This window comes from Chiloscyllium plagiosum, chromosome 25, assembly GCF_004010195.1.
Source record: "Chiloscyllium plagiosum isolate BGI_BamShark_2017 chromosome 25, ASM401019v2, whole genome shotgun sequence".
Taxonomy (NCBI): Eukaryota; Metazoa; Chordata; class Chondrichthyes; order Orectolobiformes; family Hemiscylliidae; genus Chiloscyllium; species Chiloscyllium plagiosum.
This window is the reverse complement of record NC_057734.1, coordinates 49,014,728-49,042,670: the sequence shown is the minus strand read 5'-3', so window position 1 is coordinate 49,042,670 and position 27,943 is coordinate 49,014,728. Positions and strand designations below refer to the sequence as shown.

The following is a 27,943-nucleotide window of genomic DNA, read 5'->3' as shown; positions in this document are numbered from 1 at the left end:
CCCTCTATACCAGGCAACATCCTGGTGAACCTCCTCTTCACCCTCCCCAAAGCCTCCACGTCCCTTTGCTAATGTGGCGACCAGAACTGTACACGGTACTCCAAATGTGGCCAAACCAAAGTCCTATACAACTGTGAGGAGGAAGTGAGGTCTGCAGATGCTGGAGATCAGCTTCAATCAGGTCCCCCTCAACCCCCATCCTTCTAATGAAAATAATCCTAATCTACTCAACCTCTCCTCACAGCTAGCACCCTCCATACCAGGCAACATCCTGGTGAACCTCCTCTGCACCCTCCCCAAAGCCTCCACATCCCTTTGCTAATGTGGCAACCAGAACTGTACACGGTACAAACCAAAGTCCTATACAACTGTAACATGCAATTAGATAGTGTCCAAATTTAACACGTCTCTATTTAAAAAGCACATCTCCCTGCATGACTCCGGTGATGAGAGTGGATGAGAACCCTGGTCTTCCCAGTGGCAGTGCCCAGTCTGGCTTGGTGCCACCTTGGGGCTGTGAGGGGTGAGGACCTCACTGTCTGACCTCTCCTCCACCCCATTGTGCTCCTGATCGGTGGTGTCTATATCACAGACTACCATCCATTTACGGCCCATCATTTCACTTGGGCCACTCCCTCACTTCCCACTTCCCCCTGTTTTTATTACAATACCCAGGCCCTGGTGGTTAGGGCTTGTAATTCATTAAATGTTTATTTGTGACACAGGTGCAGGTTTATTTAAAACAATTCCTGACTTGCTGCCTCTTCTCTGTGGCTGTACTTGTTGCCTGAGCGTCCTTAGAGAGAGAGCGTATCGTGCCTGCTAGTACCTTAGAGGGAGATGGGTACCATTGAGGCTGGGCTGTGGAAGCTCCCCCATAAACACCATTTTGGATTCGATTCCCTCACTCCCCTCCCCTCCCAACTCCAGTCATAGAATCATACAGCATGGGAACAGACCCTTCGGTCCAACTCATCCATGCTGACCAGATATCCCATCCTAGTCTAGTCCCACCTGCCAGCACTTGGCCCATATCCCTCCAAACCCTTCCTATTCATATATGAATCCAGATGCCTTTTAAATGTTGCTATTGTACCAGCCTCCACCACTTCCTCTGGCAGCTCATTCCATACACATACCACCCTCTGTGTGAAAAAGTTGCCCCTTGGGTCCCTTTTATATCTTTCCCCTCTCACCCTAAACCTATGCCCTCTAGTTCTGCACTCCCCCACCCCAAGGAAAAGACCTTGCCTATTGAAACAGTGGCCTAACCAATGTCCTGTACAACTGTAACATGACCTCCCAACTCCTGTACTCAATACTCTGACCAATAAAGGGAAGCATACCAAACGCCTTCTTCACTATCCTATCTACCTGCGATTCCACTTTCAAGGAGCTAAGAACCTGCACTCCAAGGTCTCTTTGTTCAGCAACACTCCCAAGGACCTTACCATTAAGTGTATAAGTCCTTCCCTGATTTGCCTTTCCAAAATGCAAATCCCCATATTTATCTAAATTAAACTCCATCTGCCAGTCCTGGACCCATGGGATCTCCCTCTTTATTGATTCTGTTTGTAATATCACTCTCCCCTTGGTGAGCAGTCTTCAAAGCTGTGTTTTGTTTTTTGGTTAATTTGCGGATTGGAATTATTTATTTAAAAGTAAGCTGGGTTTCTCCCAACTGGGGAGTTGGACAGGGAAACGAGTCCAGAGGGGAAAGGTGGAAACGGGTGTTTGTGTTAAACTGTGGATTCATGAAGCCTTTGAGGAATTGCATGGGCTGCATTCCCGATGAAGGGCTTTTGCCCGAAACGTCGATGTTCCTGCTCCTCGGATGCTGCCTGAACTGCTGTGCTTTTCCAGCACCATTCTGATCTGGACTCTGGTCTCCAGCATCTGCAGTCATTGTTTTTACCAGCGAAAATCAACCCAAGAGATTATTTTAAGTTTTAAATTCAGATGTGAGGGCAGAAGTAATGAAGTGGTGATTCTCAGACTGACCACTCGTGGACAGAGTGGTCGACACATTGAATTAAGATACCGATCGAGCAAAGAAAGGAATGTTGAGAGTTGAGTTACATCAGACAATGAAAAGACAAGTAAAATAATTGAGAAATTAAAGTCCAGATTTTAACTGGGAAATCCAGGATGGTTGGGAAATCTATCTTCGTGGATTGGAGACAGTCCAAAGTCTCATTAATCTTCGGAATGTTAGGCTCCACCTTCCCGTGGCTAAAATCACATGGTCAAAATAGTGGGAATGAAGAAGACCCTTGAGCTGTATGGCTGCAATATTAAACCCCAACTAAACAGACTTAAATTCATGTCCTGAAATATCACCAAAAAACAACTTTAAAGAGCCGTGCTCCATATAAACAACTGTTTCTTTAGAATCATTGGAGCCGAGAGAGGGAGTCAGGGGGAGATAGAGGGATGGGGAAAGGAAGGTGAAGACTGAGAGCCGGGGGGATGGTGCAGGAGAGAAGGAAAGGCTGAGTGAAGAATGAGTAGCCGCTGTGCTGATCACCGTGTCTTTCTTTCCAGCAGGGGGTGTTGTTTGGGAGTCTCCAGCGACCAGCTGTGGCTAGCCAAGATGGGGCCAGCCGCCATGTTGGGTCCAACTGCTACAATGCACTGGCACGGGTTACCAGAGCGAGCCAGCGCCCAGTGCCAGGCAGACATGGCCCTCTGCCCTTGGTCATCGATGGCTGCAGATCCTGCCTGTGCCTATCCAACCACGGCTCCTCTCCAGACGGCCTACCCCACCAGGCTGTCTGAATGCCAGCTCCCAGGTAGTGGGTTTGAGAAGCCGACGGGCCTGGCCCCTTGCTACCCGAGTGAAGACCATCTCCTTCAAGGCGTGTGCGGCGGCTCCCAAGTGCGGCCAGTCTCTCTGCCAACAACATTGTACCAGCCGACCAGCGCCAGCCCCTTCAGCGACGCCTTCCTGAGAAGCCAGCAGCTGCCAGCCATCGGAGTGCAGCTAAAGGAGGGAACGGCCTCTGCTGGGCAGCTGCCAAGATGGCTGCTGATGTGCCCAACTGTCACAGGATATGGTGTACTTGACGACAGCCAGATCCACTCAGAGGGTACTGTCTGTGAGCACGAATGGCTAAGGGCATCGCCAAGCAACCCAACATGTTGCCTCGGTAGCAACAAAGACCCTCCCTCCCTGACACTGGGCCCAATGGGTGAGTGTGTCCTTCCTCTCATGTCTGAGTGATGTGCCAGAGGGAGGGACAGCAGTCTGTGCTGAGTTTTACTTTTGTTTTGTTTTATTACAAAAGTGTACTTCATTCATAAAAAATAATCCTTATTTTGGAATATTGCGTGCAATTCTGGTCTCTTTCCTGTCTGAAGGATGTTGTGAAACTTGAAAGAGTTCAGAAAAGATTTACAAGGATGTTGCCAGGATTGGAGGGTTTGTTCTATAGGGAGAGGCTGAACAGGCTGGGGCTGTTTTCCCTGGAGCGTCGGAGGCTGAGGGGTGACGTTGGTACAATTGCAACATTTAAGAGGCGTTTGGATGGGTATATGAATAGGAAGGGTTTGGAGGGATATGGGCTGGGTGCTGGCAGGTGGGACTAGATTGGGTTGGGATATCTGGTCGGCATGGACGGGTTGGACCGAAGGGTCTGTTTCAGTGCTGTACATCTCTATGACTCTATTTAGAGGGTTATGGGCCAACCACAGGCAAGTGGGACGAGTTTAATTTGAGAATCTTGGTCAGCATGGATGAGTTGGGCGGAAGGGTCTGATTCCATGCTGAATGACTGTGTGATGATGATGTGAGTACTGTGAGCAGCCATATGAAATATCAAGAGAGAAACTAATCAAATAAAACAGGTGAAACGGGGCAAGTAGATTTCATCACAGGTAAGTGTGAGAATTTGGACCAGCGTACAGATGCAAAAATTATTTAAAAGGTAAAAAGCTGGCAAGAGGGGAACCCCAAAGAGATTTAGTGGTCCCAGTAGACAAGTTCATAAACTGCAGTAGTCAGAGAAATTAAAAACCAAAATGCCAGTGGAGTGTTTGTCTTTATAACTGGAGAGCTGGAATCTGGAGGGGAAGAGATTCAGCTGCTGTTGGACAAATCTCCCAAAACTAGGACGGAATATGGTGTACAGTTCTCGGCACCGAATCTCCGGAAAGATATAGTGACCCTGAGGTGCAGTTTCACTTGCAATCGATGGGTTAGATTAGTGAGCGAGATCACGTCAACTGAGTTTAGACTCCATTGAATACACAAGTGACTTCACCGAGGTGTCAAGGAGTTTTGGGAGGAACCGAAGAGGTGGGCAGGGAGCAATTTTCCATTGGGAATGGGACAAGAGAAGGTCGTCTTTAATGTCACAGCCAGGTTATTGGGGACGGGAAGCATTTCTGACCACAGAGGATAGTGAAAGTCTGGAAATCTCTCCACACACAGCAGCAGGCCCTGTCTCACTTTAAATCTGAGGTTGAGAGATATTTGTGAGCTAGAAGTAGTGAGGGTCATGGCACCATATTTGACTCATATCCCTCCAAACCCTTCCTATTCATATACCCATTCCAGGTGCCTTGTAATTGTACCAGCCTCCACCACTTCCTCTGGCAGCTCATTCCGTACACGCACCACCCACTGTGTGAAGAAAATTGCCCCTTAGATCCCTTTTAAATTTTTCCCTTCTTGCCTTAAGTCTATGCCCTCTCGTTCTGGACACCCCATCCCGGGGAATAGACCTTGTTTATTTATCCTGTCCATGCCCCTCATGATGATGTAAACCTCTATAAGGTCACCTCTCAGCCTCCGACCCTCCTCCCAGCCTGCTCAGCCTCTCCTTAAAGCTGAGATCCTCCAACCCTGGCAACATCCTTGTAAATCTTTTCTGAACCCTTTCAAGTTGCATGTCTTTCCTGTAGCAGTGAGACCAGAATTGAATGCAGTATTCCAAAAGCGGCCTAACCAATGTCATGTACAGCCGCAACATGACCTCCCAACTCTTACACTTAAAGTACTGACCAATAAAAGCAGCCTGCTAATTGTAGGGAGCTGTTTGACTCACTCATGCCCTTTGGGGATGGAAACTGCTGTCCTTACCTGGTCTGGTCCACATGTGACTCCAGACCCACGGCAATGTGGTTGATTCCTAACTGCCCCATTGGCATGGACCATCAAGTCACTTGGGTCGAGTCGCAAGGTATGGGCAGCAGATACCAGTGACACCCCAGTCCCCTACAGGAACAGAAGTGATGCACCATGGGGGACGTATCTTACTAACTGTATCCCGATCCCACTCCCTCAGGCCCTGATCTCCAGGGAATAGCACTAAAACATTGTTGTCATTTTCGCCTGTTAGAAAGGTCTGTTTGCTGCTCTCGTTCCTGGCGAAAGCATCAATTTCCTCCGAGTGGGTTTCCAGGCCGGTTCGATGCACTGAGAGGCCGCTCTGTGTATATATCGCACACAAGCTGACCTTTGGCACCTGAACTCGATTCTGCGGGCAGGAATTGTCAGTGGATTGACCGTCCCGGGCTGAGAGCAGACTGACCAGGCCAGATAAGCAGTCAGTCCACTGTGGGGCTCCGACACAGCTTTGGATGGGGCCCAGATTGCAAGAAAGCTGTTGTGTAGTTCTTGCTGGGATAGTGCCGAGGGAACCTGACATCCAACCTGGGGAGTGTCTGATGTGCATGAAATTCCCAGGAAGATGGGACGATATCAGTCCACGATCCCAGTTTGAGTTATTAATGCTGGTCACATTATGCTGTATTTGGCCCACAGCTCCTTCCCTGTATGGCGACATGGTCACGTTTCCTGCTGGATATGATCTTGTTGACGGTGGGATGAGTGTGGGAGAGGCTGGTCCGATATTGTGCGCTGTGACCAGACAGGCCGACAGACAGACAGACGCAGAAGGTAAGGAGCAGCCCCTCTCTGGTTGGATCCACGGTCTTCCAGCCATTTATTGAATGCCGTGGGATATTTCCACGTAACAGCAGGGTTTAGAGTTGATGGAAGACGCAGAATCACCGTCGTGAGATGGACCAATTTTTAAACAGGTACATTTATGTAGCGCCGTCGGCGAGCTCAGGCCGTCCACTGAGTGGAGGAATTTGGATGTGTGCTCACCATCGGGCTGTAAGGAAACTGCTGTGATACTGAACCCGGAGAGAACAACAAGCGAGCTGGGGTCAGGCACAGCGTCTGTGTGCTCCTATAGCCTGTTACAGTCAGACTGTGAAGGGTTAAACAGAGCGTGGTTATCAGCCCAATCATTGTACATTCCAGCTCACAAACCTCGCACGCCCCTGAGCTGTGCGATGGTGTTGGTGAGTGTGCTGTACTGCTGGTCTCCACATGGACTGTCAAAACCAATACATCCCAGAGTGGGAGCTGGTGGAAAGTATCCCAGTGTTGGGGAGTGAAGTGGGAGCTGGTGGAGAGTATCCCAGTGTGGGGGAGTGAACTGGGAGCTGGTGAAGAGTATCCCAGTGTGGGGGAGTGAACTGGCAGCTGGTGGAGAGTATCCCAGTGTGGGGGAGTGAAGTGGGAGCTGGTGGAGAGTATCCCAGTGTGGGGGGAGTGAAGTGGAGAGATGGATATATTCTCTGGGGATACAGGCAGAGAGAGGTGAGTGAGCGATTAGCTGAGCCGATCGATTTTGCCGGAGTGGAATGGGACTTGGAGAACAACAGATGGACAGTCAGTGTACAATTTGGGAGCGAGATCTATCCCAGGATGTGCATGGAAAAGAGTGGGCCTGGAATGGGTGACGGGAATGTGACCGTCCGAGGTAAATGATGTGAGTGTTATTGGAAGACGGTCCCAGACCCAGTCCCAGATCAATGCTGACAGTTCTGTCAAGAGTCATATTCCTGCAGAGTCCCAAACCCGCGATGCAGGACAGCTCTCCCTCACTGTGACATGTATGGTGCCCATAGTCTTACTGAGTGATTGCAGACATCCCATCCAATCTCTGATCAACCCTCTCAGCGGTCAAACTGACCGGTTCACTGTGCACTGTCTCATGTTATGTCCTGTGGCCTTTCGGAATCACTGGAAAGTTGATGTTGAACTGAGAGTCCCTGGTGACTGGGTTATCATTACCCAGAGCTGCCTTAGTCTGAGGAGGGGACGTGATTTTCCATTCGTTCATGTCACTATATTCAAATGTCAAGCCCCCTCATTCAAACCTATCTATCCTTTTCACACGCTCCCTCGAGAACACTGACAACTGTCAGACTTGTTTGCCTCAGCCAAGAGGCAGGTTAGCACGGCTGCCTCACAGCGCCAGGGTTCACTCCCAGCCTCGGGCAACTGTCTGTGTGGAGTTTGCACATTCTCCCCGTGACTGCGTGGGTCTCCTCCGGCTGCTCCAGTTTCCTCCCACAGTCCAAAGATGTGCAGGTCAGGGTGAATTGGCCACGGGGAATGGAGGGATGGGGTGAGGGAGGGGTGGGTCTGGCTGGGATACCCTTCAGAGCATTAGTATGGACCAAGTGGCGTGCTTCCACTCTTGAGGGAATTCTGTGATTCTCAGAAGTTGTTCAGAGCAGTCTGGTAGACTAGGGACGCCAAAACCGCTGAACTCTCGTCCTCTCCTTGACCCTCAAAAGAGAGCTCGTCAAGCGTTAGAGAGATGGGGACACTCCCGGATGGGTTGAATTCTCTCAGACCAGGCTAATGGCAGCATGTCAAAGCTCAGCCCAAGCCAGCCGAGATATCGTCTAACCTGGGAATTACAACAGATCCATCAGGCTCCATTTCACCTCCGTTTATCAACACGGACTGAGGACTGCGTCTCCGGTTCGGAAAATGAGGAGCCAGGTCTGGTTCAGAGGGATTTCTGAAAAGAAAATTCCATTTACCCCTTCGCATTATTTTATCCTTTTTCTGTATCGAGGGAGGTATTTTGTTGACCATTATTTTTTCTGTCTTGCCCTCATTAGGATGAGTATCCTATTTCCAACAATCACGACCAATTTATACCACAGGAAAGAAAGAGTGGTGACCAATTCAGCTTTAGCAATTTAGCTTTTAGCAGTATTGAGGTCCTGTGTTATGAAATGTCTGTATTTATTATCCTGTCCTCCTTGTTAACGGAGTCACTGTGTGCTGCACACTAACCTCTACCTTCAGATTTCAGTCAGCAATCACAATGGACCCCCAGAGCCGTCTCTGTAGATGCCAGTCCACAAAGCAACGCTGAACATGGCGAGATACGTTGTGGAAGGTGTGTAGGCTCAAGGAAGGATCTTGTGCGCTGCAGGGCTTTCTAGTGATTTTGTGAGTGATCTCTTAAACGGAAGTCTAAATAGCGCACAATATTGACAAGACTCACCTCACGTTTCCGGCTACAGTTTGAAAAGGGAAAAACCCGAGACAAGACTACTGTACCCATCCAGGTGTCTCACACCTCATCCACCATCCTTCTCAATCACCGGGATACACAAGCAGCAAAGGGCTGCAGCTAATGTCAGGAAACCTTCACTGACTCTTTCTGTCTCCATCCCCAATTCAAATGCAGGAGAGGTCGTGATGTAGCAGTAATGTCACCGGGTTCGCAATCGAGAACCCCAGAGTCATGTTCTAGGGACATGGGTTTGATATCTCACTGTGGCAGATCGAGTCATACTGCACGGAAACAAACGCTTGCGCCCAACTTGTCCATGACGACCAAGTATCCCAAACGAAACTAGTCCCATTTGGCCCATATCCCTCGAAACCTTTCCTATTTGCGTACTATCTGAATGTCTTTAAATGTTGTAACTGTTCCTGCATTTGCCGCTTCCTCTGGCAGGTCATTCCACATAGGAACCACCCCCCCACCCTGTGTTTAAACACTGCCCCTCAGGTACCTTTTAAATCTTTCTCCCCCTCACCTTAAAATTATGCCGTCTGGTTTTCTACTCTAGGGAAAAGACCTTTGCTATTCACCTTACCTATGCCCCCTCATGATTTTATAAACCTCTATAAGATCACTCCTGAACCTCCAATGCTCCAGTGAAAAAAGTCTCAGCTTATCCAGTCTCTCCTCATAACTCAAAACCTCCAATCCAGGCCACATCCTGGAACATCTTTTGTGAACTCTCTCCAATTAAATACTGTCCTTCCTATAGCAGGGCGACCAGATCTGTACAGAGTACTCCAAAAGTGGCCTCACCAAAGACCTGTATAGTCACAGCATGACATCCCAACAGGTCTCGTGTGTCAAACACCTTCTTATAACCCCCTTTCTACCTGTGACGGAACTTTCAAGGAGCTATGTACCTGAACCCTGAAGTCTTTCTGTTCTGCAACACGACCTAAAGCCCTACCATTATAACCCGTGCCCTTGTTTGCTTTACCAATATACAATACCTCACATTTATACAACTTCAACTCAATCTGCCACTCCTTAGCCCATTAACCCAATAGATCAAGATCTCTGCAATCTGAGAGAATCTTCTTTGCTGACCACCATAAACACCAATTTTGGGGTCATTCACAAACATACTAACCATTCCGCCCATGTTATCATCCAAATCTTATATATGACACATTAAGTAAGGGAACATGAAGTCAGCTAAATGGTGAACGTGGACACCCTGTTGATTGTTGTAAAAAGCCCATCTGACTCAGCAATATGCATCAAGGAAATAACTGTAGGTGCAGCTAACAACACCCACCATCAGTGAATGAACAACTCAAAATGGTTCCATCCACCGTGAGTTAGACGGCATCCTCTCCTCTCAGAGGGTGATACTCACTCTGTCTGGGCAGTGAGAGAGGGTTACACTCACTCTGGGTAGTGAGAGAGGGTTACACTCACTCTGGGCAGTGAGAGAGGGTTATACTCACTCTGTCTGGGTAGTGAGAGAGGGTGATACTCACTCTGTCTGGGTAGTGAGAGAGGGTTATACTCACTCTGTCTGGGTAGTGAGAGAGGGTTACACTCACTCTGTCTGGGCAGTGAGAGAGGGTTATACTCACTCTGGGCAGTGAGAGAGGGTTATACTCACTCTGTCTGGGCAGTGAGAGAGGGATATACTCTGTCTGGGCAGTGAGAGAGGGATATACTCACTCTGTCTGGGCAGTGAGAGAGGGATATACTCACTCTGTCTGGGCAGTGAGAGAGGGATATACTCACTCTGTCTGGGCAGTGAGAGAGGGATGTACTCACTTTGTCTGGGCAGTGAGAGAGGGTTATACTCACTCTGGGCAGTGAGAGAGGGTTATACTCACTCTGTCTGGGCAGTTAGAGAGGGTTATACTCACTCTGTCTGGGCAGTTAGAGAGGGTTATACTCACTGTCTGGGCAGTTAGGGTTATACTCACTGTGGGCAGTAAAAGTGGGTTATACTCAGTCTGGACACTGAGAGATGGTTATGCTCACTCTGGGCAGTGAGTGAGGGTTACACTCACTCTGTCTGGGCCGTGAGAGAGGGTTTTGCTCACTGTGTCTGGGCAGTGAGATATGGTTATACTCACCCTGGGCAGTGAGAGAGGGATATACTCACTGTCTGGGCAGTGAGAGAGGGTTATACTCACTCTGTCTGGGCAGTGAGAGAGGGATATACTCACTCTGTCTGGGCAGTGAGAGAGAGTTTTAGTCACTCTGGGCTGTGAGCGAGGGTAATACTCACTCTGTCTGGGCTGTGAGCGAGGGTTATACTCACTCTGTCTGGGCAGTGAGAGAGAGTTATATTCACTGTGGGCAGTGAGAGAGGGTTATACTCACTCTGGGCATGAGAGAGGGATATACTCACTCTGGGCCATGAGAGAGGGATATACTCACTCTGGGCAGTGAGAGAGGGATATACTCACTCTGTCTGGGCAGTGAGAGAGGGTTATACTCACTCTGGGCCATGAGAGAGGGATATACTCACTCTGTCTGGGCAGTGAGAGAGGGATATACTCACTCTGGGCAGTGAGAGAGAGTTTTAGTCACTCTGTCTGGGCAGTGAGAGAGGGTTATACTCACTCTGTCTGGGCAGTGAGGCGTTGGAGCCTCTGAGATATCCTGACAGGTTGCAGCGATGACCTTTCTGTCCCAGCTCCAATTATCTTCTTTTCGCATTCTGACAAAAAGACCCACATGCTGGACTTTGATTTTCATATACTCCAGATTTTCGCATCACTGCATTCAGCAGTGTGTTGGCTGACTGGGCTCTGATACCTGGGTGTATTTGTTGGAACATAGGAACCATTCAGCCCCTCAAGTCTGAGAATATGACTGATCTGTAGCCTGACTCCATATGCCTCCCTTTGACCATGTCCCTTGATGCCATTGCCCAATAAAAATATATCTACCTCCGATTTAACACTAACATCTGATCCAGCATCCACTGCTGTTTGCGGAAGAGAGATTCAAGAGTCTCCCACCCTCTGTGTGTAAAAGTGTTTCCTAACATCTCTCCAGAAAGGTCTGGCCCTCATCCTCAGACACGACCCTCTCTTTCTAGAATCTCCAACCATTGATGAAGAGCTGATGCTCGAAACGTCAATTCTCCTGCTCCACGGACGCTGTGCTTTTCCAGCGCCACACTTTTTGACTCTGATCCTCCCTTTCTCCAACCACTGGCCAATAGTTTGTCTTTATCTACCCTGTATTTTCCTGCTAATATCTTTAAGACTTCAATCAGATCTCCTCTTAACCTTTTAAATTCCAGAGAAAACATGCCTACTTTTTATAATCTGACCTCGTAACTTAACCCCTGAAGTCCAGGTATTATTCTTCTAAACCTGCAGTATACTCCCTCCAAGACCAATATAAATTTCCTCAGGTGTGATGCCCAGGGTCTGCTCCAAGTGGGGTCTAACTGCAGCATCACCTCTGCATCCTTATATTCCAGTCCTCAAGATGTCAGGGCCAGAACTCTTCAGCCTTCTTATTTACTTCCTGTACCTGTTTGTGACATTTTAAAGATCTATGCACATGAACTCTCTAGTTTCTTTCGACATCCACTATACTTTACATCACAGCATTTGGAAAGTACCCTACTCTCTCCTATATCAGTCCAAAAATAGATAACCTCACCCTTGCGAACATTGAAGGCCATCTTGCCCAGTCACTTAATCTCTCAATGTCCCTTTATAATTTTATGCTAACATCTACACTAATTGTCTCTGACAGGCATCCCATTGCACTTTCTACCCATCTACTAACAACAAAAATCCACTATTCCTCTTGCATACACTTGCGATTTCTGTCAAACATTTATATTTCTATAACCGTGTCTTGTTGAGGAGCAGAACAGAGTTAGTGATGGTTCAACGAGAGGCAGTTTAGCGAGGTTTAACCACACAAAAACCTGGAATGGGGGCACTGTCTTTGGAAAGAAGGTTGGACAAGATAGGCTGGCGTTTGGAAAATTGATTGAAACATCTACGATCCTGAAGGTTCTTGACAGTATAGATGTGGAGAGAACGTTGCCTCTAATGATAAAATCTTGGATCAAGGCGTGGTTAAAAAGTGAGATGAAGGAGGGAAAGCGTTAAACATGACATGAGTAGGCCAACTGCAGGGCATTTGTCGTGTGAATATTCATAAATACATCCTACAAGAGAGAAAAATCACTGACGGGAACAAATTTTCACATTAAGTATTCACAAGTACATCTAAGTGGTGAATATTTAGTAATATACAGAGATTTACACAGTAAACATTCACACATACGTCACTGCCCCCTCACAAAAACACATCTCACCAAGTCTTCTCAGCACCTGTTTTATTGCTCCATGTGGAAGCTTAAGGAGTGGAAGCAGGAATAGTCCATATGTCGAGATTAAACCTAGATTAGGGCTTTAATGTCGTTTCACATTTTCCTGCATACCTCCATCTCAAACATTTACCTCTTAAAGGTCTGGCTCATATCTGATTTCTTCCAAACCATTTTCCCAAGTCTACAAACCAGGGTTGAGGCAAAGGAATGACCCAGTGTTTTCCTTGGCCAATATTTGATTTGTCACTTAAATCATCATTTGCACTTTGACCCCCGGGGCACCGACCCCGGCTTCGAAGTTGTCAGCGTATACGACAAAGGGGAAATTTATTTTCACACAGCGAGGTGGTTAGGGTCTGGATCGCTCTGCCTGAGGGCGCGCTGGGGGCAGCTTCAGTTGAAACCTTCACAAGGAATTAGACAAGGATCTGAGAAGGAAGAAAGTGCGAGGGTCACAGGGAGAATGCAACTGAGTGAATTGCCGATTTGGAGAGCCATAGGATGGGCCAAGTGGCCTCCTACACTAGAACGGCTCTAAGATTCTGTGAACTCTCTATCTTGAAGACTTCCATCTGACAGAAAGAAAATGTTAATGAGACCCTGTGGCTAACTTTGGCTCGAGGTCCTCCTTACCCAGAGTCGAAGATTCTCCTCTCGCTCAGACAGCCAGCTCTGTCAATACCAGGGCAGTTTGGGTCAATGACCATTAGCCTGAATGTGAGAACTCTGAAGGAATGTCAGTGACTTGAAGAATTATCTGTCTCTTCCTCCACAGAGGCTGCTTGACCTTCTGTGTGCTATCAGGGTTTCCCCTTCCTAGGCTTCCATTTGGGGTCACTGCTTCCTTTCCAAATTGTTGTTTGGTCTGGGGTGGTTTTAGGAGTTATTACGATGGCTTTGGTTGTTGGAGGGTCAGTCACCTCAGCTCCAGGACATCTCTGCAGGAGTTCCTCAGGATAGTGTCCTCGGCCCAACCAGCTTCAGCTGCTTCATCAATGACCTTCCCTCCATCAGACAATGGGGATGTTCACTGATGGCTGCAAAACACTTTTGTTTCTTTCACATTCATCTCCATATCCTCACCGAACAAGCACTATCCGTGAGGATACTCTGCCTTGGATTTCACATACAAACAAAATGAATCCAGAGCCCCTCTTCAGGTTGAAAGTGCCTGTTGTACCTTAAGTGCTCCTGTGGCTCACCACCTTCCCAAAGACAATTCAGGAAAGGCAATAAAGGCTTATTGTAGAACAGAGAGGGGTGCATGTACATAATTCTTTGCAGTTTATGGTCACATGCAGATGGTGTGGTTATGAAGGCATTTTGCACACTTGCTTTTATTGCTCTGTCCTTTGAGGATAGGAGTTGTGGCGTCATGCTGAGATTGGACCGGAAGTTGGTGAGGCCTGTTCAGGGGTGGGGTGTCCAGTTCTGGTCGCCCTGTTAGAGGAAGGATATTATTAACCTGGAGAGGGTTCAGAAAACATTTCCCAGGATTACAACGGGATCTGGACCAGATGGGCCAATGGGCTGAGAAGTGGCAGATGGAGTTTAATTCAGATAAATGTGAGGTGCTGCATTTTGGGGAAGCAAATCTTAGCAGGACTTATACACTTAATGGTAAGGTCCAAGGGAGTGTTGCTGAACAAAGAGACCTTGGAGTGCAGGTTCATAGCTCCTTGAAAGTGGAGTCGCAGGTAGATAGGATAGTGAAGAAGGCGTTTGGTATGCTTTCCTTTATTGGTCAGAGTATTGTAGATTGGGTTGGGATATCTGGTTGGCATGGACGGGTTGGATCGAAGGCTCTGTTTCCATGCTGTACATCTCTATAACTACAGAGGGAATGCAGCAGAGGTACACCAGATTAATCGCTGGGTCGGCATGATTGTTTTACGTGAAGAGATGGAGGAACCTGGGTCTGTATTCGCCACAGTTTGAAACAGTGAGAATTCTGACGGGATGGATGTCGATAGGACAATCCGCCCCGCCTACTGAATCTAAAACCAAGTGACACAATCTCAAGAATAAGGGGTAGGCCATTTATAACTAAGTTGAGGAGAAATGTTTTCACTCGGAAGATAGTGAATCTTTGGAAATCTCTGACCCCAGGTTCAAGACAGGAATTGATAGCTGCCAGTTCAATGATAGAGCGGGTACAATGGCTGACTTCTTTTCCCTTGGTCGTGGGGTGTTACGGGGGCAGCTCTTTCACAGCAAATTTCAAGATCCTCATGTTGAAACAGAACAAAGGGCAAAGAATCTGTGAAAGGAAAGTCTGCGTTTATGTCGCGCCTTTATAACCACCCTAAAGTGCTTTTCAGCCAGTAAAATATTTTTGGTGTAGTCACTGTGGTGCAGCAGGAAAGGGGGCGGCCATTTTGGACACTGCATTGCTATGGTTACCACAACGCAGGTTCAGTGTGTTGACAGATGAATATTGGTCACCACTCAGTGGGGTATGCCCCATGGCACCCTTGCTTAAACAGTGAGACCTTTCCGGGCGCTGGAGATGCAGTCACAGGGCTCGGAGGCTCACTGCCTGCTTGGGGTCATGTACGCACAGCCGGTGCAGTTCCCAGATCCACGGGCCTAGCCCGACCGAGGCTGACCCACGGTGGGTGGGCAGGGCATGGAGAGACTTGCCTCCAGCACTTCATCAAAATTTTAAAAGAAACAGTAAAATATAAAAGGGCTTCGACCCTTCATGCCCCATCCATGTCTATCACCCACTCCCATGGCCACTCATACCCTCTACATGTCCGTATACCCCAGTAATTACCCCCATGGCCGCTCATACCCTCTACATGTCTCAATACCTCAGTAATTACCTCCATGGCCGCTCATACCCTCTACATGTCTCAATACCTCAGTAATTACCCCCATGGTCACTCATACCTTCTACATGTCCGTATACCCCAGTAATTACCCCCATGGCCACTCATACCCTCTACATGTCTCAATACCTCAGTAATTACCCCCATGGCCACTCATACTCTCTACATGTCTCAACACCTCAGTAATTACCCCCATGGTCACTCATACATTCTACATGTCCGTATACCCCAGTAATTACCCCCATGGCCACTCATACCCTATGCATGTCTCAATACCTCAATAATTACCCCCATGGCCACTCATACCCTCTACATGTCTCAATACCTCAGTAATTACCCCCAAGGGCTAACATACCCTCTACATGTCCCTATACCCCTGTTATTACCCCCATAGGCACTCATACCCCTATACATGTCCCTATATCCCTGAAATTACCGCCAAGAGCTATCGTACCCTCTACATGTCCCTATACCCCTGTAATTACCCCCAAGGGCTAACATACCCTCTACATGTCCCTATACCTCTGTAATTACTCCCATGGGCTCTCATACCCTCTATATGTCCCTATACCCCTGTAATTACCCCCATGGTCACTCATACCCTCTACGTGTCCCTATTCCCCTGTAATTACCCCCATAGCCACCCATACCCTCTACATGTCATTATACCCCTCTACATGTCCCTATACCCTGTAATTACCCCCATGGTCACTCATACCCTCCAGGTGTCCCTATTCCCCTGTAATTACCCCCATAGCCACTCATACCCCTATACGTGTCCCTATACCCCTGTAATTACCCCATAGCCACTCATACCCCTATACATGTCCCTATACCCCTGTAATTACCTCCATGGTCACCCATACCCTCTACATGTCCCTTATACCCCTGTAATTACCCTCATACCCCTATACATATCCATATATGTCTGTAATTACCCCCATGGTCACTCATACCCCTGTAATTACCCCCATGGTCACTCATACCCCCCCCTACATGGACCTATTCCCCTGTAATTACCCCCATAGCCACCCATACCCTCTACATGTCCTTATACCCCTCTACATGTCCCTATACCCCTGTAATTACCCCCATAGCCACTCATACCCTCTACATGTCCTTATACCTGTGTAAGTGCCCCCTACCATGGCCACTCATACCCTCCATGACAATCTAGACCCATGTAATTACCCATCATGGCTCTCTCTACTGTCCATGACAACCTGGGCCCCTCTACCCTACACCCATACCCAATGCTGCGCGAGTTCGTCTTGAGACAAATACCAGCTTAGTGCCAGGCCTTCCTGGTTACCATCTTCTGATCTTCCACCCACTGTGCCAGCAGTCACTGTTCCCCATCGATCGATATCTGGGACCCAGGCTGAGGAGTGATAAAATAAAAGTTGTGTCTGTTGATAAATTCTCTGTAATAAAACAAACCACCTCATCTATAAAAGCCCATTCACTACGTTTAACCTCAAATTGTCTGTAAAATCAAGGGTTGGAACTCATAATTCACCTTAACCAGGTTATAACAACCAAGCCAATGAAACTGTGAAATGGCAGGCATCCCACTGAGTTAATGGAAGGTATTGGCATCAGTCATACAGCGCTAGTGCTGGATTGCTAACCCTCAGACTTGGGTCAATAGTGTGAAATGCGCTGCAGGTGTTTGTAAACAGCAGGTATTTAACTTACCTTGGCAGATGGAGTCTGCTTTCGACAGTCCCTTCTGATAGTTCCTTTTTTCTACTTCTAACAGCTCTCTTGTTCCAAACAGCTTGATCGTTCAAACACGTTTGTTCACTTGCTACACACGTGTCTATTTTTGACAATCTCAAAGGACGACTGACCTCCCACAAAGAGAACCTTCACCCCTCCCTCCCCCTTCCAGTAGTGTCCTGGGCCTAGGCCCCTACCAGGGCGTCTTTCATCTCTGCCAAGTTCAGACCTGCTCTGGCCAGATCAATTGGTACCTCTCCGTGTCCCCATTCCTGGGTACTGAAAGTCAATGCTGACTGTAGCAGGCAGCTGTTTTAGGAAGACAGCTACATCTGGGAACCATCCCTGTCATGAAAACAGTGGGCGCTATGTTCCAAAGGCCGGGGCTGTCAGATTTTGATCTCAGACAGCCTCCAATGTTTTGAGATTTCGAGCCTCCATTGCAGATACACTCAGCGGTGACAGCTGTTAGCAAAGGGAGGTAAAATGTCACCATTTCAGAAACATTTGGACAGGTACATGGATGGGATCGGTATGGAGGGATAGGGAGTAATTGCGGACAATGGGACGAGTTTAATTGTGACGCGCTGTGCTGACCATGACGCCATTTTATAAAGAGCAATGGATTGCATTTACGAAAAGCGGTCATGTTTCATTTCGCTGTTGCATTTGTAGGTTGGCACATCTGAAAGTCAAGGCGGAAGAAAATTGCAGCCCGGAATACAATCAGGTCAGTCACCGAGTGAAACTAAACCTCTCCCTTCCCTCTCTCCCTTCCCTTTCACACTGAACAAGCCAAGGTGACCTGCGCTGAGGGTCTGTGTGGGCTCTGGATCTGCACACACCCACTGGCTCCGATATTGCACACTGGTGACGGAGTGAAGCTCTTTTCCTGGGAAGGACTGTCAGAGTTCGCTGTCCTTTTGATAAACTGCGCTCTAGTCGAAGCCAGGCAGCAAAGCAGAGCTAACCCCCAGCTTTTGTTCACCACCAACCCCATCATTGCCAGAGATGTGACATCTAACGGAGTGCTCACAGGTTAGATGCCACTGTGTTCAAGGTGCTATGTTAAGACAAGTTGTTGTGATACAATAACCACTAACACAGGTGTCACTGCCAAGATTTCCACCTTTAAGCGCAACGTTTTTTTTTATATCACATTCCCGTTCCAGATGCCCTACTTGTGTTTCTGAGGAAACCCTTGAGTAAGGGTGTGCTTTATTGCATCAGAGAGCACGGAAACAGACCCTTCACTCCAACCAGTCCATTATCCCAAAGTAAACTACTCCCACCTGCCTGCCCCTGGCCCATATCCCTCGAAACCTTTCTTGTGCAAGTGCCATAACTGTACTCACGTGCACCACACCCTCAGCAAGTTCACTCCACACACGAACCACCCTCTTTGCATAAAAGAATTGCCCCCCCCCCCCCACCATGTCTTTTTAAAATCTCTCTTCTCTCACCTTAGACATTGGAGAACGAGACTGTGGAGGGAGGGGTGGGGGCTGGTTTGTAAACTCGAGGTCTGGTAGATTGGGACACAGAGGTAAGGAGCTACCTGCCTGTCAGTGACAGGGGTTGGAGCAGTGACCATTGGGAGGAAGCAGTGAGACACCCTGTTTGCTCTCTTTCAGGTTGAAACAGAGAGCGAGCTGGAGGTAGCAGCACAGGCCCTGATCCAACTCTCGGAGGCCCAGTGGAGATATGTCCGAGGACAGGCCTACACACGTTAACCATCGACCACAAAGCAGCACGGTTAGTAAGGAAAAGGAACAACCAGCAAACGGGCAACATTTCTATCATCTCGGTGTGTTTTGGAGTCAGGGGACGTTGACGCAGGCTCAGTGACTGGGTCCACCTTACAACACAGCCCTTTCCAGGGGGTTACACTGAATTCAGGAGCCTGGAGTTACTAGTTACACTGCGGTCAGGAGCCTGGTGTTACTAGTTACACTCTGGTCAGGAGCCTGGCGTTATTAGTTATATCATGGTCAGGAGCCTGGTGTTACTAGTTACACTATGGTCAGGGGCCTGGAGTTACTAGTTATATCATGGTCGGGAGCCTGGTGTTACTAGTTACACTGCGGTCAGGAGCCTGATGTTACTAGTTACACTGCGGTCAGGAGCCTGGCGTTATTAGTTATATCATGGTCGGGAGCCTGGTGTTACTAGTCACACTGCGGTCAGGAGCCTGGTGTTACTAGTTACACCACGGTCAGGAGCCTGGCGTTATTAGTTATATCATGGTCAGGAGCCTGGTGTTACTAGTTACACTATGGTCAGGGGCCTGGAGTTACTAGTTATATCATGGTCAGGAGCCTGGTGTTACTAGTTACACTGCGGTCAGGCACCTGGAGTTACTAGTTATATCATGGTCAGGAGCCTGGTGTTACTAGTTACACTATGGTCAGGGGCCTGGAGTTACTAGTTATATCATGGTCAGGAGCCTGGTGTTACTAGTTACACTGCGGTCAGGGACCTGGAGTTACTAGTTATATCATGGTCAGGAGCCTGGTGTTACTAGTTACACTATGGTCAGGAGCCTGGCGTTAATAGTTATATCATGGTCGGGAGCCTGGTGTTACTAGTTACACTATGGTCAGGGGCCTGGTGTTACTAGTTACACTGCGATCAGGGGCCTGGTATTGCTAGTTACACTATGGTCAGGAGCCTGGCGTTAATAGTTATATCATGGTCGGGAGCCTGGTGTTACTAGTTACACTATGCTCAGGGGCCTGGTGTTACTAGTTACGCTGCGGTCAGGGGCCTGGTGTTACTAGTTAAGCTGCAGTCAGTGGCCTGTTGTTACTAGTTACACTGCGGTCAGGGCCCTGGTGTTACTAGTTACACTGCAGTCAGTGGCCTAATGTGACTAGTTACTCTGCGGTCTGGGGCCTGGTGTTACTAGTTATACCAGTCAGGAGCCTGATCTGACTAGTTTGACCACGGTCAGTGGATTGGTGTTACTGGTTGTGGAGTTGACCTGGTCAGCGGGAGGCCATTCAGGTCACTGTGCCTGATCCATACGGTCACTCTCCCCGACTCAACCTGCCATTTGATCTTTACAATTTCCTTTCAGAGCTCCTGCTGGAATCTGCTTCCACTTCCTGGTCAGACATTCTCATCTGGAATGGGGTATCCCGCTGGCTAAATTAAACTCTCCCACTCCTCACTGGGTTGACTTGCCAGTTCTGTCCCGGTGCCACCCTCAGGTAACTGAGCCACACTACCCACTGGTATAGGCGGTAGATGTGGGAATGAGCCTGTCCCGGGACCCCCATCCCTTTTCCCGTTGTGCAAAGAGTAACACTGACAGCTGCCTTTTCAGACGCGGATGGGTTTCTGACCCAGGAAGCAGTAAACTGACTGAGCAATTGAAGTGAAGACAGAGGTGACACGCTCATCCTGATAAAAATGATTGAAACCTGCAAGGACCTGGCTCACAGACAGGACTGTGCCACCCGTTTATGATGTTTAAATTCTGGTTGTGCCTCCCTTTTGGATTTGCAAAGTCTCACTGTGCCGAATGAATCGTTAGAAAGCTTGTAGGACAGGGGGCCCTTACGGGCTCAGCAACGGAGATGTTAACAGCGATGAACAGTGCTGTGTCGAGTCTGGGCTGTGGAAGGCCATGCAGACTCGATTAAACCATCCATCCATCCAGAAAGCCCCCCCTGGAGGTTGGAGAGTTCAGTCATTCCTTCAAAGCTGATGCCTCTGCATCTCACGTCTCCTTCTCTAGCATAGCAACAAAGCTAAGTTCCAGCAGATATTTTGCCCTGACGATGCAGTAAGTTGTAGGATACAGGACAAGCAGTAGCCAAGGTACTGTGTCCCATGATGCTCTGAGCTGATCAGTGATTGGCTGGAGCTCTGAGCTGATCAGTGATTGGCTGGAGCTCTGAGCTGACAGAGCATGGTCACAACATTTGTCAGAAGAGTTGCTTTCACTTGGACTTTTAGTTTCTTGTTTCTCACACAGAGGGTCATCCGCAGTAAGGATCACACCCAATAAATACAAACAAATATTCAGGATCTCAGAATTTCTCCGATCCCATAACACACCAACTGCTCTGAGTCTAAGGTAATGTCCTGTTTTCCTAACCTCCCTCTTCAGCTGGAAGTGTATTTATCCCCTCTGTTGGTTCCTTTCAAAGTCCTAAAAACCTCAATCAAGTCAGCTTTAACTTGCACCGTTCCAAAGAATCCACGTCAGGCCATCTCTCCTTCAGAACCCAATCAAAGTGAGATTCTGGTGAAGTTTCCTTCCTCGAAGGCCGTTAAATCCTTTCGAAAGAGCTATGTTCGGACAGTGCTGTGTATTCCAGGTGGTGAGGTCTTTCTTTATATTTTAACCAAGTCAGAGGTCACACGATGCCAGGTTGCAGTCCAATGGGTTTATTTGAAATCACAAGCTTTCAGAGCGCTGCCCCTTTGTCAGGTGAAGTGGAGGGAAGCGCACAGGCGCAGGATTTATAGGCAGAGAGATAATGGCAAGATCATTCCAGATAATGACCAGTGTCAGCAGATCAGTACAAATGGTGTGTGTGGGTTCAGACATTGTCAGTGTCCCCTTGGGAGTTTTGGCTCCCACTCGTTCTGCTGCACCCTCAGCCTCAGACTGGATATATATGACATTTAATTTTCTGTTACATCATCCAACTTCTGAAATTCCAGACACACTTCGGCCAAATGCTTTTGGATCGTTATTGTTGCACGTTAGTGTAAAACAAGTTACTACAGCGTTTTCTTTTTGTTGTTCTCTCAACCATTAAGATATTAAAGTTTTGGGTTTAATCTGTGTAAGACAGTGATGTCTCCACTGAGCAGTTGTTTGATTTGTTTTTAATTGCGAAATTGGGTTTACCCACTATCAGCTCAATCTCCCTCTTCCTCTGTGAATGACTGCACCCCAGGAGGTGAAAACAGCGTGGGGTGGATCCGTCGAGCCTCTCGGAGAGAGTGAGGGCTGGACTTGAGAGAGAGAGGAGCGATAATTGAACTTAGGGGAGAAGTTTGAAGGTTTCGTGTTCTGAAAAGAATTTGAATGAAAAGTTTGAAAATCTTAACCACGTTTATATAAATAAAGTTATTTATGGTGCAAGCGTGTGGGTGTCCTGTATTCAGATCTTCATACACTGAGATGTGGAGCGCTTTGACCAGTTAAACCCAGTTCTCCCATTCACCGTCAATCCTGCTGCAGAGTCTCCAATTCATTTCAGCTCTGGTGAAATACTACAGGGTTTACACCCTGTCCCCCCAGTGATCAATCAAACCAAATACCCTAACTCCATTCTTAGACCTAACTTACAAACCAATCTCCAGGTGCTATCCTAAAACTCATATTTCCATTATCTTAGCAATTCATATTAGACCCACTATCTACTCACCTCCATCTTTAAAGTGAGGCTTACATCCCCCAGCAGGGGAGTCCAGAACTAGAGGGCATAGGTTTCGGGCGAGGGGGAAACATTTAAAAGAGACCTAAAGGGTAACTTTTTCATACAGAGGGTGGTGCGTGTGTGGAATGAGCTGCCAGAGGAAGTGGTGGAGGCTGGTACAATTGCAACATTTAAAAGGCATCTGGATGGGTATATGAATAGGAAGGGTTTAGAGGGATATGGGCCAGGTGCTGGCAGGTGGGAATAGATTGGGTTGGGATATCTGTTGGCATGGATGATTTGGACCAAAGGGGCCTGGTTCTGTGCTGTACAACTCTCTGACTCAAACAACAAAAATGAATGAAGAGCTGTGGTTGCTGAAAATCAGAAGCAAATAGAAATTGCTGGAGAAACTCGGTAGGTCTGGCAGCTCCTGTGGCAGAGTTTGCATTTCAGGTCCAGTGACCCTGCTTCAGAAATGATAGAACAAAGAACAAGGGAAGTTTACAGCCCTCCAAGCCTGAGCTGATCCAAATTCACTGTCTAACCGTCTACATCCCTCTGCTCCCCACCTACCCCTGCATCTGTCCAGACACACCTTAAATAAATCTACTGTGCCTGCGTCTACCACCTCTGCTGGCAACGCGTTCCAAACGCCCACCACCCTCTGTGTAAAGTCCTTGCCGCTTAAACCTTTCACCTTGAAAGCGTGACCTCTCGTTACTGAATCCTTCACCCTGGGAGAAAGCTTATCTCTATCCACCCTGTCTATACCCTTCATGGTTTTGTAGACCTCAATCAGGTTGCCCTCCTCATTCTCCTTTTTACTAATGAAAACAAACCTAACCTACTCAGCCTCTCTTCATAGCTAGCACCTTCCATACCAGGCAACATCCTTGTACACCTTCTCCACACCCTCTCCAAAGCGTCCACATCCTTTCGGTAATGTGGTGACCGGAACTGTACACAGTATTCTAAATGCGGCCGAACCAATGTCTTGTACATTGGAACAAGCTGAATATTTTTCAGCAGTTTTTATTCTTAATGAGATCACTATCCTGCTTCAAGAGCAACGTGGGTTTAACACTTGCACAAAGATGTGAAAAATGGGGTGGAATAATACAGAGTTTTGAGTGATGGGGGATGTGTCTGTCAGAATACAATGAAATATCCACTGAGGCCAATCTCAGTGTCAGGGGAACCTCACTGCTGCCCATATAAATGGAGGGGTAGGATTATAACAGGAGGAAGAGGTTTATAACTGGACGGATAGGTTTTATAAGTGGAGGGGTAGGTTTATAACTGGAGGGGTAGGTTTTATAACTGGAGGGGTAGGTTTATAACTGGAGGAATAGGTTTTATAACTGGAGGGGTAGGTTTATAACTGGAGGGGGAGGTTTATAACTGGAGGATTAGGTTTTGTAACTGGAGGGGTAGGTTTGTAACTGGAGGGGTAGGTTTATAACTGGAGGGATATGGTTTATAACTAGAGGGATAGGTTTATACTGTAAGGACAAGTCTATATCTGGAGGGATAGGTTTATAACTACAGGGGCAGGTTTATAACTGGAGGGATAGGTTTATAACTGGCAGGGTAGGTTTTATAACTGGAGGGGTAGGTTTATAACTGGAGGGATAGGTTTATAAGTGTAGGGGTAGAGTTATAACTGGAGGGGTAGGTTTATAACTGGAGGGGTAGGTTTATAACTGAAGGGGTAGGTTTTATAACTGGAGGGGTAGGTTTATAACTGCAGGGATAGGTTTTATAACTGGAGGGGTAGAGTTATAACTGGAGGGATAGGTTTTATAACTGGAGGGGTAGGTTTATAACTGGAGGGGTAGGTTTATAACTGGAGGGGTAGGTTTATAACGAGGGATAGGTTTTATAACTACATGGGTAGGTTTTATAACTAGAGGGGTAGGTTAATAACTGGAGAGATAGGTTTTATAACTGGAGGGGTAGGTTTATAAGTGTAGGGGTAGAGTTATAACTGGGGTAGGTTTATAAGTGTAGGGGTAGAGTTATAACTGGAGGGGTAGGTTTATAAGTGTAGGGGTAGGTTTATAACTGGAGGAATAGGTTTATAACTGGAGGGGTAGGTTTATAACTGGAGGAGTAGGTTTTATAACTGGAGTAATAGGTTTATAACAGCAGGGGTAGGTAATATAACTGGAGGCGTAGGTTTATAACTGGAGGGGTAGATTTTATAACTGGAGTAATAGGTTTATAACTGGAGGGATAGGTTTGTAACTGGAGTGCTAGGATTATAACTTTGGAGACAGGTTTTCTAACTAGAGGGATAGGTTTATAACTGGTGTGGTAGGTTTATAACTGGAGGGGTAGATTTTATAACTGGTGGGATAGGTTTATAACTAGAGGGGTAGGTTTATAACTGGATAGGTAGATTTTTAACTGGAGGGATAGGGTTTATAACTGGAGGGTGTGTTTATAATTGGAGGGTTAAGTTTTATAAATGGAGGGGTAGGTTTTATAACTGGAGTGATAGGTTTGATAACTGGGGGTAGGTTTTATAAGAGGAGGGTAGGTTTTATAAGAGGAAGGGTAGGTTTATAACTGGAGGGACAGGTTTTATAACGGGAGGAGTAGGTTTATAAATGAAGGGGTAGATTTTATAACTGGAGGGGTACGTTTATGACTGGAGGGGTAGGTTTCATAACTGGAGGGGTAGGTTTATAACTGGAGGGGTAGGTTTATGACTGGAGGGGTAGGTTTCATAACTGGAGGGGTAGATTTTATAACTGGAGGGGTAGGTTTATGACTGGAGGGGTAGGTTTCATAACTGGAGGGGTAGGTTTATAACTGGAGGGGTCGGTTTTATAACTGGAGGGGTAGAGTTATAACTGGAGGGATAGGTTTTAAAACTGGATGGATAGGCTTATAACTGGAGGTGTAGGTTTTATAACTGGAGGGGTAGGCTTTATAACTGGAGATATAGGTTTTTAACTGGAGGGGTAGGTTTATATCTGGAGGGACAGGTTTATAACTGGAGGGATAGGTTTATATCTGGAGGGACAGGATTATAACTGGAGGGATAGGCTTATAACTGGAGGTGTAGGTTTTATAACTGGAGATATAGGTTTTTAACTGGAGGGGTAGGTTTATAACTGGAAGGGTAGGTTTATAACTGGAGTGGTAGGTTTATAACTGGAGGGGTAGGTCTATAACTGGATGGGTAGGTTTATAACTGGAGAGGTAGGTTTATAACTGGAGGGATAGGTTTTATAACTGGAGGGGTAGGTTCATACCTGGAGGGGTAGGTTTTATAACTGGAGGGGTAGATTTATAACAGGAGGCGCAGGTTTATAACTGGAGGGATAGGGTTTATAACTGGAGGGGTAGGTCTACACCTGGAGGGGTAGGTTTTATAACTGGAGGGGTAGGTTTATAACTGGAGGGGTTGGTTTATAAATGGAGGGATCGGTTTTATAACTGGAGGGGTAGGTTTATAAATGGAGGGGTAGGTTTTATAACTAGGAGTAGGTTTATAACTGGAGGGATAGGTGTATAACTGGTCGGATAGGTTTATAACTGGAGGGGTAGGTTTATCACTGGAGGGATAAGTTTATAACTGGAGGGTGTGTTTATAACTGGAGGGGTAAGTTCTATCAATGGAGGGGTAGGTTTATAAATAGAGGGGTAGGTTTTATAACTGTAGGGGCAGGTCTATAACTGGAGGGGTAGGTTTATGACTGGAAGGTGTGTTTATAAATGGAGGGATAGGTTTTACAAATGGAGGGGTAGGTTTATAACTGGAGAGATAGGTTTTATAACTGGAGGGGTAGTTTTTATAAATGGAGGGGTAGGTTTATAACTGGAGGGATAGGTTTAGGGTAGGTTTATACCTGGAAGGGTAGGTTTATACCTGGAGGGATAGGTTTATAACTGGTGGTGTAGGTTATATAACTGGAGGGGTAGGTTTATAACTGGAGGGGGAGGTTTATAACTGGAGGGACAGGAATATAACTGGAGGGGTAGGTTTATAACTGGAGGGGTAGCTTTATAACTGGAGGGACAGGATTATAACTGGAGGGGTAGGTTTATAACTGGAGGGGGAGTTTCTATAACTGGAGGGATAGGTTTATAACTGGAGGGGGAGGTTTATAACTGATGTGGTAGGATTATAACTGGAGGGGTAGGTTTATAACTGGAGGGGTCGGTTTTATAACTGGAGGGGTAGGTTTATAACTGGAGGGATAGGTTTTATAACTGGAGGGGTAGAGTTATAACTGGAGGGATAGGTTTTAAAACTGGAGGGGTAGGTTTATAACTGGAGGGGTAGGTTTTATAACTGGAGGGTAGGTTTATAACTGGAGGGGTAGGTTTATAACTGGAGGGGTAGGTTTATAACTGGAGGGATAGATTTATAATTGGGGGATAGGTCTATAACTGGAGGGATAGGTTTTATAACTGGAGGGTGTGTTTATAACTGGAGGGGTAAGTTTTATAAATGGAGGGGTAGGTTTATAACTGGAGGGATAGGTTTGTAACTGGAGGGGTAGGTTTATAACTGGAGAGGTAAGTTTATAACTGGAGGGACAGGTTTTATAACTGGAGGGGTAGATTTATAATTGGGGGATAGGTTTATAACTGGAGGGGTAGGTTTATAACTGGAGGGGTAGGTTTATAACTGGAGGGATAGGTTTTCTAACTGGAGGGACAGGTTTATAACTGGAAGGGTAGGTTTATAACTGGAGGTGTAGGTTTATAACTGGAGGGACAGGTTTATAACTGGAGGGACAGGTTTATAACTGGAGGGTTAGGTGTATAACTGTAGGGACAGGTTTATAACTGGAGGGTTAAGTTTATAATGAGGGGTAGGTTTATAACTGGAGGGATTGGTATGTTGAATTGCCATCTCAGGAGGGTTTGAGTTGACTGCTTAATTCACCTCATTAATATTTATTAACCCACCTCATTAATATTCAGCTTGCTATCTGAGCAAAGCCAGCTAACAAAATATACATTGAGAACATTTTACACAGAAGCTCAATTTCATAGCTGCCCCCTTCCCATCATTGGCTCCATGTATTTTTCCCACTGCCCCAGAAAGTCAGCCAGCATCATCACAGACCCCGCCCAACCCGGTTATAATCTTTACCAAAACCTCGGTCAGGTAGATGATGCAAAAGCTTAAACACAGGAGATCTGGTCGGTGTGGACGAGTTGGGCTGAAGGGTCTGTTTCCGTGCTGTACATCTCAATGACCCGGGCCCAGTGGTTCCAGACCAGCTCCTTCCCCGCTGCTGGGACGCTGCTGAAGGGCCTCACCGATTTCAAATCAAAGTCGCCCTCTTG

The 27,943-nt window shown here is 47.1% G+C and overlaps 1 protein-coding gene across 5 annotated transcripts in view; it reads left to right on the top strand.

Moving 5' to 3' along the window:
• Positions 1 to 22,341, top strand: part of LOC122562859 — a 22,845-nt gene extending 504 nt beyond the window's left edge. For 2 of the 5 annotated variants that reach the window (XM_043716142.1, XM_043716146.1), the window contains exons 2-7: positions 2,545 to 3,191; positions 5,768 to 5,902; positions 8,126 to 8,219; positions 17,922 to 17,976; positions 18,881 to 19,001; positions 22,124 to 22,341. In XM_043716142.1, the coding sequence (XP_043572077.1) occupies positions 2,545 to 3,191; positions 5,768 to 5,902; positions 8,126 to 8,219; positions 17,922 to 17,976; positions 18,881 to 18,979 (1,030 nt within the window). In that variant the 3' untranslated portion in view covers positions 18,980 to 19,001; positions 22,124 to 22,341. Of the gene's footprint in view, positions 1 to 2,544; positions 3,192 to 5,767; positions 5,903 to 8,125; positions 8,220 to 17,921; positions 17,977 to 18,880; positions 19,002 to 20,325; positions 21,679 to 22,123 lie in introns of those variants that run through there. The other 3 variants (XM_043716145.1, XM_043716143.1, XM_043716144.1) reach the window with 3 other exon arrangements.
• The last annotated feature ends 5,602 nt before the right edge of the window (positions 22,342 to 27,943 follow it).